This window comes from Cricetulus griseus, chromosome 2 (genome assembly GCF_003668045.3).
Source record: "Cricetulus griseus strain 17A/GY chromosome 2, alternate assembly CriGri-PICRH-1.0, whole genome shotgun sequence".
Taxonomy (NCBI): Eukaryota; Metazoa; Chordata; class Mammalia; order Rodentia; family Cricetidae; genus Cricetulus; species Cricetulus griseus.
The window spans coordinates 461,474,409-461,496,657 of NC_048595.1; the positions used below are offsets into that span (position 1 = coordinate 461,474,409).

General features: G+C 37.2%; 1 protein-coding gene across 4 annotated transcripts in view; it reads left to right on the forward strand.

The window, feature by feature from the left end:
- The window catches only part of Yes1 (YES proto-oncogene 1, Src family tyrosine kinase), a 55,059-nt gene extending 33,129 nt beyond the window's left edge, over positions 1–21,930 (forward strand). For all 4 annotated transcript variants that reach the window (XM_027398953.2, XM_035441179.1, XM_035441180.1 and 1 more), the window contains exons 7-12: positions 1,707–1,862; positions 2,064–2,243; positions 6,284–6,360; positions 7,610–7,763; positions 9,872–10,003; positions 18,992–21,930. In XM_027398953.2, the coding sequence (XP_027254754.1) occupies positions 1,707–1,862; positions 2,064–2,243; positions 6,284–6,360; positions 7,610–7,763; positions 9,872–10,003; positions 18,992–19,200 (908 nt within the window). In that variant the 3' untranslated portion in view covers positions 19,201–21,930. The remainder of the gene's footprint in view (positions 1–1,706; positions 1,863–2,063; positions 2,244–6,283; positions 6,361–7,609; positions 7,764–9,871; positions 10,004–18,991) is intronic.
- The last annotated feature ends 319 nt before the right edge of the window (positions 21,931–22,249 follow it).

Consider the following 22,249-nt stretch of genomic DNA (forward strand, 5'->3'; position numbering starts at 1 on the left):
GGTAGCTCAGTGGTAAAGCACTTACTTACATGTGCCAAGGTTCCCTCCTCAACACCACAAAAAAGAAGGAAAGGAATAGAGTCAGAAATTCTCATATATCTACTTTGATTTCCTTCTGCAGAAGCTGAATCTTTTAAGACTTTCTAAAATACAAACCCTACAAAATCCAATTTGAAGATGCTATTTCTTATCCAAGAAAATGAACCTATACCAACTATAGACATTCTTGTCTTTCAAGGACCTTTGAAAGTATTATATTTTGAAGTCTTGTATCTTAAATTTTTTTCGTTGTCAATTGGATATAAATGCATCTGAAAGTCTTTAAATAATTAGTGCTACAAGAGGGGAAGTTTCCATGGCAATTCTTTTTCCGTGACAGCTAGCAGCAAACTGAAACTGAAGTCACAATCAGCAAGCTTGATATTGATGGAACATGTTACCAAGCTGGCGTTATTTGTAATTGCCCTTGTTAGAATGTGAATTTGAGTGGTTGCTTGGTAAGAATGGGAGGAAATGTATCTCACTTACAATGAGAAGTTTTATGTAAGCAGGATATACAAACCAAGCTATTAAGGATCTGAACTGGCTGCCTTAGATCTCCTTTATTTAACATTTAATCCCTTACATTGACTTCTTTCTTGATTTTCAGTCTTACAAATTCGTGATTATTAGAAATAGCAACTAATGGATGCATCCCTCTGGGGGAATACATGAATCTTACTGGTCTAAGCGGAGCTTTAACTGTGATGCAAGCCTGTAATCCTAGCATTTAAGAGACTAAGGCAGGAAGAACCTGAATTGAAGTCCAACCTAGAATATATAGCAAGACCTTGTCTCAAACACCTTCTCTACCTGCCCAAAAATATAATAGAATTTTGGAGGCAGACAGACCTGTGTTTGAATCCTCTCATTTACTAACTGGAACTTTGGGACAGTTCTCTAGCTTCTCCAACCTCAATTTCTATGAAAGATTTATATAGTACTGACTGACACAATAACATAAGCATACATATTCAATACATATTAGCATAAGATACATTTCTAAAATGTTTTACTTGTATATACTTGAAGAGTGAACAGCCCGCAGCAGATAGTGCTAAGGTTTTCTTTATTGAGATACACCAATCAAGCGAGAGGGAGGGAGCTGGAACCAGCGCAGGTAGGGGGGGGGGGCAGCCCTTAAGACTTCCCTTCACCCCGCCCTCATGGGCGTGTCCCCGGTACACCTGGCACCTGTCCGGGTTGCCTGGGGCGGGGCTAGGGTGTCTCCTTACATATACTTTATATCTTTCTTATAGAAAACTTCCTAATACATATGTAGCTTTACAGTAGAGCTGATAGGAGATTGTGATTTTAACTCAATAACTTAAGCTTTAAAAAAACAAACAAGTAATAAGCCAGGTATGGTGGCATATCCCTTTAATCCTAGAAAAAGATAAATCACTGAGTTCAAAGCCAGCTTGGTCTACATATTGAATCCCAGGCTGGTCAGGCTACCCAGTAAGATCCTGTCTCAAAAACTACCTAGCGCGCGCGTGCGTGCGTGCGTGCGTGCGTGCGTGCGTGCGTGCGTGCGTGCGTGCGTGTACATATGTGTATATAATTATTTACTTAGTATATTTTATTCACACAAGCGCTCTCGAATTGTCTTAACTGTGAAAGTAATTTATTTACAGTGTACCCTTGTACCTTGTTCATTTATCTAGAACATGCTGATGGTTTATGCCACAAGTTAACAACTGTGTGTCCAACTGTGAAACCCCAGACTCAAGGTCTAGCAAAAGACGCTTGGGAAATCCCTCGAGAATCTTTGCGACTAGAGGTTAAACTAGGTCAAGGATGCTTTGGTGAAGTGTGGATGGGTAAGAAGCATGAAGTTTGTTGTTATTTCACTTTGTTATTGTGGATCCATAAATTAAAATAGCAAAATATGATAAAATAGCTACACTGTGTATTTAATCATGTAAGATAACTTATTGTTCATTGAATTTTGGTCTAAAATCCTTTGAAATACAGATTCAGATACAGAAATATTGAAAGAGTAAAATAAATTATTTTCCTAGGAACATGGAATGGAACCACAAAAGTAGCAATCAAAACACTAAAGCCAGGTACAATGATGCCAGAAGCTTTCCTTCAAGAAGCTCAGATAATGAAAAAATTAAGACATGATAAACTTGTTCCACTGTATGCGGTTGTTTCTGAAGAACCAATTTATATTGTCACTGAGTTTATGTCAAAAGGTATGTACATAAGAATTGTCTTTTACACAGTTCTGTTGAAATTAAACAACTTCATTTCTGTTCTTTCTTAGATTAAAAGAAAACATATAATATATTTTGGTCATATTCTTTCCCAGATATCCACTCAACCTCCCAATTTTATATTCTTTCTCTTAAAAAAAAAATACAAAAAACATGAGAAAACCCCAAAATTAAATTATAAACAAAACACGAAGTCCATTTTTTGTTGGCCATTCCTGAGCACGAAGCCTTCCCTGGAGTGTGGTTGATATACCCATTGTCTCTTAGTTGGGGGGCGGGTGGGGTGGGGTGGGGGGGGAACAAACAGATTTTTCCCTTTCCCAGCAGCTATCAATTGCAAATAAGTTCTTGGTTAAGAGTTAAACTATGTGCCCAATTGCCCTTCCCTTTGTTGGGATTTTTGTCTGGTTTGAACTTGTGCATAATGTCCCAGTCTTTGTGAGTTCATATATGCATCAGACCTGATGTGTCTGGAAAATGTTGTTATTGAGGAGTCATCTACCACCTCTGGCTCTTGCATAGATCCCTGAGGCCTGATCACACTAGGGTATGATCCCATTTATATCTCAGTGTTTCAAAGTCTCTCACTTTCTGCATGTTGTCCAGTTGTGATTATCTGTGTTAATTACCATCTACTACAAGAAGTTATTTCTCTGATGAGGCGCAGTGGTAACACTTCTCTATAGGTATAACAGTATGTTGTTAAGAGTCCTTTTATTGCTTTGTTCATTTAACAGAATAATTATAGATTTTTTTCTAGAGTCCATGATTTACCTCTCAGAGGTTCTTGGCCTCATTAAGTATCAGGTATAGGTTCCATCTTATGAAGTTCAACCAGAAGATTGATGGTTACTCCCATAATATCCATGCCCCATTGCACCAGTGAGTATACCTAGTAGGCAGATTGCTGATATAGCTCAAAGAATTCACTTTTCTCCTTTAAAAATTACATTTATGTATTTTGCATACATATGTGTGTGGGTGCCGTGTGTGGAGGTCACAGGACAGCTTGAAGGAATCTGCTTTTTTCTTCTACCATTTAGGTCTTAAGGATTGAACTCAGGTTACCAGTCTTGGCAGCAGGCATCTTTACCCACTAAGTGCTCTTGTAGGCCCTCTATTTTATACAGATTGTTGCCATATAGTACTTTCTAACTTAAGATTTTTCTGTAGACTTTTGAAAAGAGGAGATATGATATTTTTTTTAATGGACTAGTGGTTATTCCCACTTATCCCACAGGGTCTAAGGAGACTTTAAAGGAAAATTAGACAGGCTGAATCTTTTCAAAGTAGGTTTAACTAAAGGAAATGGGATTGCTAGGGTAGTAGAAAAGTAGACATACTGAATCAAAGTGGTAAACTTGTACCTATAGCACTAAGGCAAAGATATTAAAGGGAATCGTTTTTTATCATTTTTATAAAATTATAATTTCACATGTCAGTCCCTTCTCCCTCTCCTCCCAACCCCCCACCAGCCCCCTCCCCCCTCCACTCCCCATAGAGGGTAGGGTCCTCCACGGGGGCTCCCCAAATTCCACATCATCCTGGGCCAGGCCTAGGCCTTCCCCCATGTGTCCAGGCTGAGAGAGCATCCCTTCACGTGGAATGGGCTCTCAAAGTCCCTTCTTACACCAGGGAAAAATACTGATCCACTACCAGAGGCCCCATAGGGTACCGAGGTCTCCTCGTTGATATCCACTTTCAGGGGTCTGGATCAGTCCCGTGATGGCCTCCCAGACAGCAGACTGGGGGCTATGTGTTTCCCCCTTGTTCAGGCCAGCTGTTTCTGTGGGATTCACCACCTGGTCCTGACCCCCTTGATCTTCATTTCTCCCTCTCTGCAACTGGGTTCCAGAGTTCAGTTCAGTGTATAGCTGTGGGTGTCTGCCTCTGCTTCCATCAGCCACTGGATGAGGGCTCTAGGATGACATATAAAGTAGTCATCAGTCTCATTATAGGGGAAGGGCATTTAGGGTAGCCTCTCCACCATTGCCTAGATTGTCAGTTGGTGTCATGCTTGTAGATCTCTGGAAATCTCCCTAGTGCCAGATCTCTCCTTGGACCTATAATGGCTCCCTCTATTATGATATCTCTCATCCTGCTCTCCTCTATTCTTCCTCCAACTCAGCCTTTCTGCTCCTCCATTTCCTCCTCTCATTCTGCCAGCTCCCTCTCCCCTACCCTCATGTTTATATAAACACAGTTCTTATACACTGGACTTCCAGAAACTGTTCTCCCCTGCTGTCAATTGAAATTTCTCATCCTTCCCAACCCAGGCACAGGTGGGCTCTTATGTAACTGCTAGTTAGAGCCAGGGGCAAAGCCAGGCAAGGTTAATGTTCTTCCCCTTTATTTCTAGGTCAATGATGCTTTAGAAGAGGAGCTAGTAAGTGATGAAATGTTGATTAGCCTGAATCTACTCATTTTTAATTGAATCTATATTAATTTTTTTTTTTTTTTTTACTTTTTGTTTTTGTTTTTTGAGACAGGGTTCTCTGTGGAGCCCTGGATGTCTTTGAACTCACTCTGTAGACCAGTCTGGCTTTAAACTCACAGATCCACTTGCCTCTACCTCCCAAGTCTGGGATTAAAGTGCTCAGCTTATTTTTGAATCAGACTAGATAAGTTACTATTATGTCACTTTCTCTAGTAGTCCACCATGGCTGGTGATGCAGTTCCTGTTAGTGGTGATGGAGGCATCTACACATTCAAATTGGCTACAGGAGAAAAAAAAATCCCTCTAAAAGGACTAAAACCAATAGTAATTGATAGCCAAAATATAACTAAAGTTCCAAAAGTATATGACTTCTTTGGAAGGTGGTTAGACTGCAAACAACTGCCACCTATGGCATTTAAATGAGTACATTAAATGAACTAGAAGAGGAAGTTAGAAAAGGACAAGAAAGAAATTTAATCAAGATACTGGTACAATAAAAATCAAATGGAGGTAAGACTAATGGACCATCCACATAGCTTAAGTATTGTTTAAAAAAAAAAATTGGGAGAAAAATGCCAGAATTCTGTGTTGTTACATAATTTGGTTAAGATTATTTCTAGGTGAGAGATTTAGAATATAAAATAATAAAAGTTGTTTCTAGTTTTAAAATGAAATAATTCCTTACTTTAATATTCAGTTGCTTAACAGACCCCTGTAATCTATTAAAGCTTATTGTCTCATGTGCTTTATCATAGACCTATTGTGACAGACAGATCTTCTTGTTGCTGGTGTTTTCCATGTTGTGTTTTTTTCTATTGTTGTGCTGACAGCCAAACCCAGGGTCTTGTACGTTCTTGGAACACACTCTACTGCTGAGCCATGTTGACCTCAGAATTTGTTTCTCTATCTTTACCAGTTCTGCCAATTATACTTTCCTGATCTAGTGTGGAATCCATGGTCAAGCCCAATATTCAATACTGTCTCTCTTTTGTGTCTTTTAATCTGAAATGCTCAGCTTTTCTTATGAAAAATTAGTGTTTTTGTTGTTTTGTTTTTATAAAAATGTGCCTTGGTTTGGGTTTATCTGATACTTTAACTCATCGTAGAGAAAACAACCAGACCTCCTTTCCTAACCTTTCACTTTGCTGAGTTCATCATACTTTGCTATCCCCTAGTGCCATCTCCTGACCCCAGGAGTTATCCATTAAGCCAGCATGAGTTGCCTGTATGAATTGTAACTACTCCATGATATTCCAGTCTTGATCAGAGAGTGGCTGGGGCCAGGTGAGGGGGGTAACTATAATCTGTTGATGTTTTCTCTCAGGATAGAGAAGTGGTGCTTTTTTCCCTTTAAAATCTTATCAAGAGAAGTTTTAAAATTTTAGTTTGGGACACCTTTGGAATCTTTGATAGTCCCAAAGTACCACATACATATATATATGCGTGTGTGTATATTTACATGTATGTGCATATATATGTGCTGAAACATTTTTCTGGTTTGATGATTAGTCTAAGGTATGAAGAATATTCATTTCCATTTTAATGTTTGAATTTTTCTGGAATATCTTTCTGTCTCTTACAGGGAGTTTGTTAGATTTCCTTAAAGAAGGAGATGGAAAGTATTTGAAGCTTCCACAGCTGGTTGATATGGCTGCTCAGGTAGTTACATATTTATGTATCAATTTTAATCAAAAGCATGTTTAAAATGCAGAAAAATCTTAGTATAATATTAAAATTGGTGCAATGAAATACTGGAATTTTAGAAGAGGAAGGAACATTGGAGATAGTTCAATGTGAGCCCCTTAGTAGCAGAGCTAGTATTAGAATGCTATAGCTTTTCTAGTCAGGTGCTGCTGCCCTCTATCATATGGCCTTTGACACACTGCTTCCACAAATACAAAGTCTGTATTTACATTTCAGCAGATAAATTTTAAAAAATTAAGATGGGCTGAGTGGTAGTGGTAGAGGCACAAGCTTTTAATCCTAGCACTCAGGAGGTAGAGGTAGATGTTCAAGACCAACTTGGTCTACAGAGTGAGTTCCAGGATAGCCAGAACTACACAGAGAAACCCTACTCAAAAAAAAAAAAAAAAAAAAAGAAGAAGAAGAAGAAGAAGGAGGAGGATATGCTGAAATGTGCTTATTATAGTCCAAGACAAGAATTCAAATAATATATAGGTAAGAATTAGTCTTTTGTACTTCTGAATTTTTGTTGCAAAGTTTCTATTAAGATTGAGGGTAAGTATTGAAGGCACCATTTATTGACTTCAGTTTATGAGCTTGGTTCTGTAGCTCTTAACCTGTCAGTGAAAGTCCACATGTCCACAGCATCTGATAATCTAGACAGATTTCAGAGGAGGCAGGCATATGCCAGACCCTGTGTTCAGCGCTTTTAGGCATTTTCTCTTGGAAAAATGGCAGACCTTTTTTAAAACCATTTTTTAAACACTTCTCAAGGCATATGAAAACAGGCTGTGGCCACATCTCACTTAGAAGCTATAGTTTGTTGGTACTTCAGTACCTTAGATTACATCTGGTGTGGACCGTGTAAGATTTTGTCCAGAGACTCCAGAATCCATCCTCTTGTGGTGGACTTCTTCTAACCATTGACAAGAAGACAATAGGACTCTGTGCTGATCATGGTGACTGGATATATTCTAGGAATAAAATATTGATCTTCCAAATATGTTTTTTCCTTGCAGTGTTAGGGATGTAAAGATTAATTTAGCCTTTTTTTTTTTTTTATTAGAGTTTTTGTTTCTGTTGTCTTCTGGACTGTGTCAGTTACTGTAATTTTTTTTTTTTTTTTGAGATACCTAATTTTTCACAGTCCCTTTAATTTAACCAAAAGTGTCTTCTTCCCTTTGCATCATAATATTTTGTATCTTGTTTTGCTTCCTCTATTAAGATTGCTGATGGTATGGCATATATTGAAAGAATGAACTATATTCATCGAGATCTCCGAGCTGCTAATATTCTTGTAGGAGAAAATCTTGTATGCAAAATAGCAGATTTTGGCTTAGCAAGATTAATTGAAGACAATGAATACACAGCAAGACAAGGTAAAATAACATTCATAGATGCTTATAATCTAATGCCCTATGCTGTCTTACTTAACACTGTTTTGAACACCCAAAACTTTATGGAATACTAATACTATTAGTGGATAGCCAGGTTCCTACCTACCTCGGCAGTCAGATCACACACAGTGACCAGGGTAGGATGTGGATGCAAGAGCTTTTTTGTTGTAGGCACAACTAGACAGAGAGACTGCCTTTTTGCCCAGCATGTAACATGCATGTTCTTGTAGACCTGGCATGAAAGCATCCGTAGACTAAGTGCTTCTGTGTGAGTGTTTCCCATGTAGCAAAGCAACTCCATGTATGAGATCTGTTGGAGGTCACCAAGATTTGAGGATAAAGGAGGGGGTGGGGGTCAGGAAGATGGCTCAGCCAGTAAAAAACATTTAGAATGCAAAGCCTGGTGGCCTGTGTTTGACCCCTAGAACCCATGTCTAAATTTGAGTGTGGTGGTATGCATCTTTAATCCTAGTATCCTGTAGGGGGAAATGGGAGGTAAAGACAGGAGAATCATTCAGAAGCTGACAGGCCAGCTAACCTGTAGTGGGTAGTATAGCAGCAAAAATGAGAGACCCTGTCTTGACAAGGTAGAAAAAAGAACCAACTCCCTAAAATTGTGCTCACCAACCATACCATGCTGTGGCATGAACAGCCTACACACACACACACACACACACACACACACACACACACACACACACACACACACACACACGCCATTTGTAAAACTTAAAACAAAAATTTAAAAAATAAGTAATAAAAGTGAAATACTTCTAGATTGATTCAGAGGACTCAGGAACATTAATATCAGAGTTATATACAATAAATAATACTTTGGCTTTCTAATAGGTAATTCCTACAAAGAAGAGCTTGACAAGATACTTTTGCATTATAAATATAGCAGGTAAAATATCCTTGGTACTCCCTTTAGGATGTCAGCAGTAAATTTTATTTATTCTTTGTGTTTGCATGTACATTTGTGTTTGTGAGTACAGACACACACATGATACAGTAAGCACACAAAGGTCAAAAGACAACCTTGGGCATTACTCTCCGCCCATCTTGAGATTGGGTTTCTTGTTTCCCAATGTACATGCCAGACTTAGCTGTCAGCAAACATCCTGACATTTTCCTGTTTCTACTTACCTCTCACTGTAAAAGCACTGGGATTACAGATACAAGTCACATGGGTTCTGGGAATCCAAACTCAAGTCTTCAGGGGCAGCGAGCACTTGATTGACCCACTGAGCTATTTCCCTTGTCCCAAATAAAAGTTTTGTTTTGTTTTGTTTTGTTTTTGAAAAAAACAAACTTGTTAGAGTTGTTATTTAAACTATTGGAGGTGGTTCCCAATCAACCATTATCTCTTCCTACTCCAAGGAAACATCAGCTATGTCTAGAAACATTTTTTTGTTATTCTAATTTGGCGACTACTGTTAGCATCTGGTAGACAGAGGCTAAAATACTACTAAACATGCTGTAACATACAGCCTAATAATATTACACACACACACACACACACACACACACACACACACACACACACACACACACACTATAATTACCATGCCCAGAATAGTTAGCATTGCCAAAGTAGAAAACCCATGATTTAACTCTAGTTTTAAAAAAGGATTTTTTTTTAATGAGGAAATTTTAATGGAAGAACTAAAAAAAACTAAGCAAATTAAGAGGCTGTTCAAGTTCATGTAGAAAGAGATACCAGGTTGTCAAGTCTTCCAAGATTGTGAGAATTTAAGACTAGCCTAAGATAAAAACAGCAAGATCAAGATCCCATGTGCCCCCCCCCAGTTTCCAATTTTATAGTTCATGTTTTTGTCTTATTAAAATCTCTACTACTGTTTTATTGGGTCATGAACTATTCCCACCAGCAACTTTTTTATATCATTAAATATAAAAAAAACAGATTTAATTTAAAAATTTAAAGTCAATGAAGTTTTCTACATATTTTCTGTGTTTGAAGACTTAAACTTACACATAGAATTGGGATATTGATAGAGATTAGACTTGTATACCTTACATTTACACAAATATACTTTTTTAAAACGTTCAAGATTGACAATATTTTTTAGGTGCAAAATTTCCAATCAAGTGGACAGCTCCTGAGGCCGCACTATATGGCCGGTTTACAATAAAGTCAGATGTGTGGTCATTTGGAATTCTGCAGACAGAACTGGTAACAAAGGGGAGAGTGCCATATCCAGGTAAGCTTGTATTTCTCTAGCTCTTTATCATAGGCTTTAATGAGAGATGCACTCAGCAAAATTGTGAGGGGGAGAGACTTTTCCTCTTTCCTGCCCCTTTATTTTGGCACTGGGTTTGTAGCAATCCATGAGAGCTGGGATCCTTGGGCAAGCACAGGTGGTGTGTCCTACATTCGCTTGGGCTTTTGTCTCTAAGATATTTTCCAAAAAAGCCTTTTACATGTTCTGTACTCTCATATCAGAAGTATATCTTAAATATCCTAGGTTATATCTGCCCCCCCAAGTAATTATTCTTTTCTAGAAATAAGATATTCTAGACTCCAAAAGATGGTTTTGAGCAGCATTGTTTCCTCTTTAGTAATAAGAGAAAAACAAGCTATTTTACTCTAAAAATTAAGACATTGATAGAGGTTTTTGGGGCACAAGAAGAAATTTTAGCCTAATTGAAATTCAGCTATAATTGAATAGTCCCATCAACCTGTTACCTCTCAAACATGTCCAGTGAGGTATCCTAACAGTTGAGGAGTGTGAAAGCATAGAAAATCCAATCTTTGGGAAGAATTACTATTAATGATCTTCTTTTACAGGCCATTCCTTAATACTTGCAGCTATATATCTAGTTTTGTCACATTTGTGGTTCATATCCTTCATTATGTGCTGATGCTTAACCATACAAGTTCTCCTCACTCAATGGTCATTCCACATCACCCTGACCAGTAAGAATCCGTTCCTGTCTTAATTAATGCTCATCTTTTTTTTATTTACTAAATTTTTTTCATCACACACACACACACACACACACACACACACACACACACACATATGTTTTTTTGAGACAGGGTTTCTCTGTATAGCCCTAGCTGTCCTGGAACTCTCTCTGTAGCTGGCCTCTAACTCAGAGATCCACCTGTCTCTGCCTCCCAAATGTTGGGATTCAAGGCATGTGCCACCACTGCCTGGCTTTTCATACAATATATTTTTATCATTTTTCCTCTCCCCAAACTTGTCCGAGGTCCTTCCTAATGTTCTATCCAACCATCTTTGGTTTTTTCCACTCTTTCAAAAAACTGTGCCACACAGGGTCTTTAAGCACAGTGGTAGGTGTATCTCTTAAGTTCAATGCTAGCCTGGTCTATAGAGCTAGTTCTGGGATACACAGAGAATCCCGTCTTGAAAAAAAAAATGTTACAGAAATGTCATTGGAGTTCATTTTTTGTTAGCCAACTACTTCTAGGCACAGGGTCTGCCCTGGAGTGTGATTGATATACAAAGTGACACTTAGAGAAAACTTATGTTTCTCTTTGTTTTCAGGTCTTTAATTGAAAATACCTTATTGGTTAGAGGTGGGATGCTCTGTCTGCTTTGTCTTTTTAGTGCTGAGACCCCATCTGGCTTGAACCTATGCAGATCTTGTGTATAACACAGTGTCTGTGAGTGCATATGTGCATCAGTCCTATTCTATTTGGAAGACACTGTTTCCTTGGAGTCAACTATCACCTCTGGCTTTTACAGTCTTTCTGCTTCCTCTTCTGCATCAATACCTGAGCCTTAAGGGGAGGGCTTAGATAAAGACATCCCATGTATATGTAACATTGTAGACATTTGTGACACTATTGCACTAGTGTGTCTTGCAATCAGGTTGCAATTGTAGGTAGCTGGGTGATAGTGATGACCTTTCTCTTCCAATGCATGTAGAGTACCTTCCAGCACCATGAATGCTAATCGTTAGGGCTAAAGCTTCTAGTTCTCTGTGTTCAATGCCATAAGTAAGTATTTTCTTCTGCAATAGGGCCTTACCATTAGGTTGTAAAGAACAACCAATAGCCTTTTTCAGTGGCCTGTGATGTTTGGTGGTAGTGTTTCTAGGGGACCCCTTTGGTCAACATCAACATTCCTGGCACTGGTGGTTTTACTTGGAGGTATAAGATGTCTAGTTTGGGATATTGTCTCCCCTAATATTTGGTGACTATTTAGATTGTTTTCATTTTGAAGACCTCAATTCCACATACCTACAGACACCTGATTTTTGACAAGCCAAAAGTACATATTGGAGAAAAGGCAGAATCTTTAACAAATGGTACTGGTCAAACTGAATGGCTCCATGTAGAAGAATCCAAATAGATTCATATGTATCACCCTGCACAAAACTCCAGATGGATCAAGGACCTCAACAGAAGATCAGATACCCTAAACCTAATAAAATACAAAGTAGGAAAAATGCTTGAACTCATTGGCAAAGGAAAAGACTTCTGAACAGGGTAATAATAGCATAGGCACTAAAAACAACAAATAATAAATGGGATCTCATAAATCTGAAAATTGTAGAATCAAGGACACAATAGTCATCTTAATGCATATGTCAGTGGTTCTTCCCATTTTCTAATCTGTCACGGCTTGAGCACTTTCCATATGTGATCTTGTCATTCTCACACTTTCAACCTTAACAATCCCTATAACTGCATTCCTCTCATTACCACAGTTTCATGTACACCTTATCTGACTCCATTCTTTTCTACCTCAGCTTTAGCAATTTCTTGACACTCCCAAGATCTTTAATGTATTAGTACCAACTTTGCCATTCTCAAATCCTCTTTCTGAAACCCCTTTGTTCTTAAACTTTATAGTAAAGCAGTATGATCACTCCTTGGGTTTATTTTATCCTTTGTCTTTCTTTTACTTTATTGCTACTCAAATCATAATGCTGGATAAAATCTAGTTGTATTTTCTCTATACCAGCAAATATAGCTGGAGGTGAAAAAACAGTTATATTAACTCATTTCACTTTGAAGTTTTAATCATGGTGTACTTTCTGTTTTGGCCACAATAGAGAATCTAATATCTACTATCTCACTACAAACAACTACAGAATTAGACAGATATAATACAGTTGTTTTTGTATTTCACAGCCACCAAGGAAGAATGCAATCTCTTTTTTTTAATGAGATCTACATTATATCACATTTCTTCCCAACATTTTCTGAGTGGGCATATTGTTGAAGTTTAAATGAAGACGTCAGTTTTTTTTGTTTGTTTCTGAACAAAGGGGAAAGAAATACAAGAGCTCCTAAAAGGGAAGAAGCCCCAGTGAAAGAACTGTGAAATGCAGCATTATAAAGTCCCTTTCCAATAGGTCCTCCTAACCTTCACCTACACAGGGAAAGGCTGAGGAAGGAAGCCTAGCAGAAAACAGGCACTCAAAGTCTGAAAGCGGAGCTAAGCTGAACTAAAAGCACAGAGTGCTAGAGAATGCTGCCCGGCCAAAATGAACAGATATTAGGAAACATTTTAGGCTTTTTATTGAGACCCTAAAAAGCAATGTGTCACCACTCTAGAGACGGTGGGACCTGGGGAAATGGGACCAATAAATGAGGTGGACTAAAGTCTCATGCCAACTTTATTCAGCACTGCAGCCAATTTGTACTTTGAGGGTTAAGAAAGGTCACATGAGTAAAGGTCTCATGAGTTCAAACTGTATAAAATTTCCATAGAGGCATATAAAGCAAAGTTTAAACAGCAGCAAGCAATAATGAGTTATCTGAAGTGAATTCACTCCTATGCTACACTGGAAGGAGCACAAAAACATATTCAAAGAATAATTTTGTGTTTTTGAAGAAACTGAGGTCACAAGACTCTTGTCTTGTTTTCATGGACTGTTATCACAAGCACTCAGAATTCTTCTCACATAACTCCATTCCTGTGGACTGTGTTCCTACAGCAATACTGTAGTAGAAAAGGTAAAACTAAAGAAAACCTAAAGCCAGGTCCTGCCAGGTAAGAACCAGGTGATTTGACGGTAAATTTACTGTTAAAACCTAATGTCTTGAAGAAAAAGAAATAATCCATTGTATGTGATTCAGAATGTCAACATAAAATAGATCTGTTGGTGCAAAATTTTGTATTCTGTGAAAGAAAAACAAAGCCATAGTTATTTAGTGCAGTGGTTTTCAACCTTCCTAATACTGTGACCTTTTAATACAGTTCCTCATGTTGTGGTGACCTCTAACCATAAAATTATTTTGTTGTTACTATATAACTAATTTTGCTAGTTATGAATTGTAATATAAATATCTGATATGCAGGGTATCTAATGTGACACCTATGAAAGGGTCATTCAAGCCCCAACTTTTAGAAAAGCAAACACTTCAGTGTGGGCTTGCTTACAGTTTTAGAGGGTTAGTCTATGGTCATTATAATGGGAAGCAGACAGGCCTGGTGCAGGAGCAGAAGCTGAGAGCTTTACATCTGATCCCCAGGTGTCAGGCAGAGAGAGAGAGAGAGATATTAAACCTGGCATTGGGTTTTGAAACCTGAAAACCCATTCCTAGTGACACACATTGTCCAACAAGGCCACACCTTTTTAAACTATCCAGTTAACTGGTGACAAATATCTGGATATTTTAACCTATAGAAACCATTCTCATTCAAACTGCCACAAGCCAGGTATTGTGGTGCATGTTTTAATGCTGGCACTTAAGAGGCAGAAACAGGTGGATCTTTGTGAGTTCCAGTAAGTCCATGTCTCCAAAATATAAGTAGATGACTGATTCAAGAATTGAAAATTATTAGGCCCCAAAAAGAACCCCCTATCATAAACTTAGTAAAGAATTTCAAATTAGTGCTGGGTGTGGGTGTGGTCTGGCGTGTGTGTGTATGTCTTCCAACTCAAGACACCAAGTTTGGTAGCAAAGCACCTTTACCCATTAAGCCCTACCTTACCCAAAATTATGTCTTTTAAAGTACTGGAGAAAATTGTTGTAATATACTAGTATTGTCTTATCACATTTATAATACATCTAAAAGTAAATCATTGGGGCTGGGAGAGATGGCTCAGTGATTAAGAGCACTCTGTTCTTCAAGAGGACCTGGATTCCAACACCCACATGGTGACTCACAACTGCCCATAATTCTAGTTCAGAGGATCCATCATCCTATTCTGGATTTTGTGATAGGCATATTTGCAGGCAAAAATGGTACATACGCATATATGCAGGCAAAACCACCCATACACTTAAAATAAATCTTTAAAAAATAAAATAAAGCCAGGCAGTAGTGGTGCATGCCTTTGATCCCAGCACTTGGGAGGCAGAGGCAGGCAGATCTGAGTTCGTGGCCAGCCTGATCTACAGAGCAAGTTCCAGGACAGCCAAGGCTACACAGAGAAACCCGGTCTTGAAAAATAAAAAAATAAAAAAAAACAATAAATTATAAATTCCATGATAGTAACACAAAGGTGACAGGGTATAAAATAGTAGTAGGTAGACAGTTCTGAGTTTCTTTTAATATTTAGAGATTATAAAAATACTCATTAAAGTAAAACATAAGCCCCAGAGAAGCATATTGCAGTTCCAGTAGATTGTGGCTCAGCAGTAGAAGACTGTGGAGTGTAGAGTGCTCAATTAGCATGGGTTTGATTCCTAGCACAAAAACAAAATCCACTGAAATGTAAGGATAAACAGTGCTTGCTTAATCAAAATATAAAGAGGACAAAAGAATAGATGGGATGAACAGCAAGTAAATGGTACGATAAACCTGGCAGTGGCGAATACCTTTAATCCCATCACTCAGGAGGCAGAGGCAGGTGGATCTCTTTATGTTTGAGGCTGGCCTGGTCTATACAAAGAAACCAGGTCTCAAAAAAAAAGGAAGATTGATAGTTAAACTTATGCCCATAATTGCATTGTATAAGTGCACTAAACATTCCAGTTAAAAGACAAAAATCAGATCCAGATCTTGCATATCCCCCATTGTTCCTCATATTCCTTTTGAGGCAGTGTCTCTCCCTGGACCAAGGGCTCTCCCCCCCCCCCCTTGGCTAGGCTGGAAACTAAGAAACCCTAGAAATCCTTCTGTATCTGCCTCACCCCCATCCTTGCCCTTGGAGCTGACATTACAGGCATACATTGACCATCCAGTTTATTACATGAGTGCTGATCCCAACTATGGATTGTCCTCATGATTTTGTAGTGCTGTTAACCATTGAGCTACCTTTCCAGCCCCTATAGTACTATTTTTAAGAGATATACTTTAAATATGTAAGCTGTACAAAATGATTAAAATTCAAGGGTGGAAAGAAACATACTGCCGGGCGGTGGTGGCGCATGCCTTTAATCCCAGCACTCGGGAGACAGAGGCAGAGGCAGGTGGATCTCTGTGAGTTCGAGGCCAGCCTGGTCTCCAGAGCGAGTGCTAGGATAGGCTCCAAAGCTACACAGAGAAACCCTGTCTTGAAAAACCAAAAAAACAAAAAAACATGCTATGCAAAATACTAGCCAAAAGAAAACCTGTGCAGCTGTGGACAAATGATCATTGAATAATGATAAAAGAGTCAGTTGAACAGGGAAACATAAAAATCCAAAAATGTATAACAAATTACATATCTATAAATATACATACATAAGCAGACATTCAACTAAGAAGCAGAATATAAACAATTTGTAGATTTTCTTTTAATTTTGACAGGAAAGTGTTAAGGAATGGACCTAGGGCTATTTATGTGCTAAGCCAGCACTCTACCACTGAGCTACCTCTCCAGCCCCCAGATTCCAGGCTTCAAAACAGGAAAGGATATGTTGTTCATCTTTGATTACTGAGGAGGATTAACATGTAGCATAAGTGGTTTCTTTTTGTTACTACTAATTGAGCAAAATAACCTCAACAGATGTAAGCAATAATAAAATACTTCATTGACAGAATACAAAGCCATTGCTATTTTGTTCAAGTATTAAATGTTAAGAGTCTTTTGTCTTTTTAATAAAGAGCAGGTATGAAAGAATTGACTTCCTGTCTATGTCTTACTCAGAATCTTAGGAGTGCTTCTGTAGGAAATGGTAGATAAAGTGGAAGCCATTTTTGGTATACTTTACTTTTAAATCTGTTGGCGTAAAAACTGTCAATAGGAGGGAGAGGGGACTTACATGTGAAACAAGCCTGTTCCCTAACTTGAATTAATAATAAAAAAAATAAATTAAAAAAAAACTGTCAATAGTTGGCCTGGCATTGATGGTGCATGCCTTTAATCCCAGCACTTGGGAGGCAGAGGCAGGCAGATCTCTGTGAGTTCGAGGTCAGCCTGGTCTACAGAGTGAGTGGCAGGATAGGCTCCAAAGCTACACAGAGAAACTCTGTCTCTAAAAACCAAAAAAAGAAAAAAGAAAAAAAAACTGTCAATAGTGTGATTTTATCGGGAAAATCTGAAGGGTTGAATCTTGAATGAAAGAGTTGTTAAGAATTAGGACTGAAGTATAGTTCAGTAGTAGAGGATATGAAAGGCCCTGGGTTCAGAAACTGGAGAGAGAGTGCTTTAGAGTGCACTGCTCTGGTAGAGAACTGGAGCTTGGATCCTAGATCCCACATCATGAAGATACAACTGCCTGTAATTTCAGCTCCAGGAGTTCCAATGCCCCCTTCTGTACCCTGCAAGTTCTTTTTCTCTCCCTCTCTTCTCTCCCTCTCTTCCTGCTCCTCAATCCTCGCATATACATACATACATACATACATACATACATACATACATACACACACACACACACACACACACACACACACACACTTAGAAATACAACAAATCTTTAAAAAGAAAAAGGTCCTGGGTTCTATCTCTGGCGCACACACACCCAAAAAAAGGGGGAAGTAATTGGTACTTAAAGTTGGTTTTGTGGGTTCAGGCTTATTTAGATTAATTAATATTAGTCTAAGTACAAAAATTCATAGGCATATATGATCAATAACTAAAGGTCTCCAGTTACAGTAAGACTCTCATTGAATGTTAAATACTTGGTTCTTTCTGCATGTGTCTAACAACTTCTGGTTTTAAGACATGCTATTTTCTTTGATGAAAACATTCTCCTTTAGTTTTTAAGATTTTAAGTATTATGAGGATTCCCTTGTTCCTTAAAAGTCATAACTAAAAATGGGAGTAATTTTACCATGTTTCATTGTTTTAAAGTAATCATAGTCATGAACAATCTTACTGCCGATGGTCAGTATAAGATCACACGAAATAAGAGATGGCCTGTCTTGGCTGGCAGGAAAGGTAATAATGGGATTTGGGAAAGAATCAAGGGTTTGCTGACTTGACAAGTATATTAGTTATTTTACATGTTGCTTAACAGAATGCCTGACTTAAGGAAGAAAAGGCTTATTGTAGCTCCCAGTAGAAGGTACTATCCCATTATAGTGAATCATAACTGTAGAAGCGTAAGACACCGATCTCATTGTATCTACTCAAGAAGCAGAGAGAGATGAATGCTAGAGTTCAGTCTAAGACCCCAGCTCATGGACCCCACACAGTTGAAGTGGTCTTCCCACCTCAAAGAACCTAGCCTAGATAATACTTCACGGGTCTGCGTAGAGGCTATCTTAATTTAGAAAATCCTTCACAGCCATGCCCAGAGGTTTTCTCCTTAATTATTCTACTGTCGAAATGAGATGGTGTTGAGAAGAGAAACTTAGGAAAAGTGCACTTTCTGATTTGGGACAGTGCATAGTAAGTCATCAATCATGGGAAGGAACTTACAAAAGAATAAAAAATAAATGAACTGTGTAGTAACACAAATCCAAATATGTGATAATAGATAAGGAAACTCAGGGTAGTGATTTGAAATAGTTATGTAGTTAGTATATACAAAAATAAAGCTAGAATTCTCTCCTAATTCTGTTGCAATTCCTCATTAGCTCAGGTTGGGGTTATTAAATGGTAATAGAAAAATACAAGTCCACCCTAAACATCAAATTTACTTGGTATTTGAAGATACTGTGTTACAGGTAAAAGTTTAATTGGAATGAAAAATTGGTCATATTTAAATACACATTACCACTTCTCAGCTTTTCTTTATATAAATTGGTATTTATATTTTATTCTATGCTCTACTGAAAATATCTTTTCACTAGATAAATTTGGTATGTCTTCATTTAGTGGCTAGGATGTTTACTCTGTTTTACTCTTTGTGTCTAGGACCATTATTCTTAATGTTTGAATCTTTACATTAGGTATGGTAAATCGTGAAGTGCTGGAACAAGTGGAGCGAGGGTACAGGATGCCTTGTCCTCAGGGCTGTCCAGAATCCCTCCATGAATTGATGAATCTTTGTTGGAAGAAGGACCCTGATGAGAGACCAACATTTGAATATATTCAGTCTTTCTTGGAAGACTACTTCACTGCTACAGAACCACAGTACCAACCAGGAGAAAATTTATAATCCAAGTAGCCTGTGTGCACAGATCTGCCAAAACATGAAGACCTCATGTGAGTTCCTCATGCACAGGAATGAGAAGATACTCTTCATTCTGCATGTTTCTTTTGGTAAACTGGAATTCCAGATTTGGTTGCCAAGTGTTAAACTCTAAAGTACCAGTGATACATCTTACAACTTACTTCAGGGTCCAAAGAAAGTTGAGCAAAGATATTGTGACTGTGTGAGTAATAGCATGGTTAGAAAGAGCAACAAGACTACTGTATACTAGTCACTTCCTTTTCTTCCCAAAATTCAGAATGACTAAGGGAAAACTATTTATTGATATGGAAAAAACTGGGACTGTTATACCACAGTAAAATCTAAGATCAAAGAACTTCATGGGACCAAATAATTCCATTCCAGTTTTAAAAAAAATCTCTTGCTTTTTTTTTTCCCTCAAAAGTTAGTTTTTTGTTTTCTATTTAACAGTTGGTATGCAGTCTTAACACGGGCCTCCTTTTGTGTGGAATGGGCCAAGTTTTCCAAAACCAAAAAAAAAAAAAAAAAAATGGGTTATAAACATCATCAAAAATTTGATTAAATGTTAGACCACAGCCATGGAATTTGGAAGCATAATACACTATTTTCATAGAACTGGAAAGTAGAAAAACAGTTTTTTTCTAATTGTAGTCATTTCTTGAATTGTTCAACTTAGAATAATGAAGGTAACCAGAAAAGGAGTTAATCTTTTGTAAGATTGTATTGATATTTTTAACTGAAATTATGCTATCCAGTCCAAGATAAAATCTTTTAATATTTTCATATCATGGAAATAAAAACCCAGCATTTAAGCAATCCATTTAAAAAAAAAAAAATAGATGGAGTACTGTGAGGTGTTGCTTAGTATGTTTTTATGGTGATGGCCTCCACAAATAGAAAACATCACTAGATCAGGGACATGAATGCACTTTGCTTGTATTGAGTATAGAATAGGAGAGAGGAAAATGTATTTAAATAAGTATGAGAAAAGAAAATGTGAAAGTTTTACAGGTATTGGGATGAGATGGAATGTTTAATGTTGGTGTTGTGGAGTGACAACATGGCTTTGCTGACACTCAGAGCTCCTCATTAGCTGTTTCTTAGGCTTTAAAAGTTATAAAGTAGGTCTGTAGAACTAATTTTTCTTAACATACACACTAAGTAAGTTTTACATCCTCAAACTAGTCAAGATAAGGCTTTACACTAATCTCAGTGGCCCAGATTTATACAGAACCTTTTTAGAACTCCAGTTTTCAGATCTCCAAAACTGCACTTACATTTCAAATATACTTGATAGTTATATTTTCCTTTCATAATATGATTAACTTGAGGAAGAATACTTCTGAGTTAACAATAATTTAAAGGGGGAAATTTTTGCCCATTTAAAGTGCAGAAGTAAAATACTCAAAATGAGTTTTTCTAACTCAGAAATTATGAAATATTAATTTGAATTGAGTAGTGTTAATGGTTTGAAGGTCTAGCAAAGGAAAAACTTGAGTCTGCTAAATAAAATAAAAGTCAAATTATGTTTTTATAACTACACTTTAAAGCATCGTATCACGTTCTCTTATTTTCAGCATGTAATTTTAAACTACCATCATTCAATCACTAAATTTAAAGATCTGTGCCATGGTAAATTATGTTCAAATTTAAACCTTTTTAAATGTGACAAGTGAACTTCATGCGAGTTGGCAAAAGTTCTGGTACTAAAAGTTGTATTTGTTTTCTTTTTACTTAACCTATTCAGTACTGAATCCTCTGCCAAGAGGGTCTCTTGAGAAGAGTGTCGTCCTTATTTGCCCTGATGTCTACAGTTCGTGACATGAGTGTTTTAAAGGGCTTCATGTGAACTATGGTATTGTAGTTTTCCTAAGCATTCTTTAAAGGGTAAAAAATTGTGCTTATCTACTAATTCTGATCAGAAAAATAAGGCAGGAAAAGCTGATGATGGCATTCTTTAGCTTTTAAATGAACTGAATGGAGCAGTTCTTACATAACACTTGTATAGTAAGGATACAACACTAACTTAATGTGTATTCAGTTTAAATTAATGTATTTTTAAATTGTCAAGAAAAAAAACAGTTTTGTACATTGAAGATTTTTTTTTCAACAGCTTTCATCTTTATTGTCTTAACTTGGAACTTTTAACCCTTACCAAAAAAGAAAAGTAGGCAAAAGCAGCCTTCTAGCACAAACACTTTTTTACAGAAACAATAGTAATCTAAAACTTAATATTTTTATAAAATGTTGTAATATTGTTTTGTGGATAATTGAAATAAAAATCTTTGTTGAATGCATCTACTTACTTTTTGGTTACTCTTTATATTTCCTTGTTAACTTTGTAAATATTGATTAGTCTGAATTTATTCTTCCATTGGAAAAAATGTTCAGTTAGAAATTGTAAATCCCAAACAGAGTTAAAAATCAGTTCTTTCTTTCTTAGGTTTAGAACACTATTGAATTTATTTCACATGATTAACTTCCTGTATGTAGTAAATGACATTTTCTAAAATTGTATCAGCAAATACAGCCACTGTATCATATAGAGAAACTTGGTTGATTTAAGGGAATCTGTTTATAGACAATACAAAGGATATAAAGTAGAATAGTCACTATGGGCCTTAAGAAACTTACTTTCCTAAAGTTGCACAAACATCTATGTGTTCTATGAACCTCTTTTCACAGGTTTAATGAAAATAAAAATTAAAATGCTTAGTCAAAAGGTTTTGTGATTTTCAGTACTATGATTGTGTTAATTACTTTTTACTACTGCTTCATATAAAATTGTTAACCCTTTTCATGATATCCAAAAAATTCCCAAATAACAAATCTGTTATTTCCAGGCCAGCCTGGTCTACATAGACAGTTCTAGTCCAGCTAGGGCTACACAGTGAGACCCTGTCTCACAAATCATATTTCTTCTAGTTCGATGATTGGCTTTTAATGTTGCGTGTGCTTGATTGATATTTAAGTTGTATATTTGCTTTTTGCCAAGCATATTCCTTTTTATGCTTAGAAAGTATTTTTCTACCGC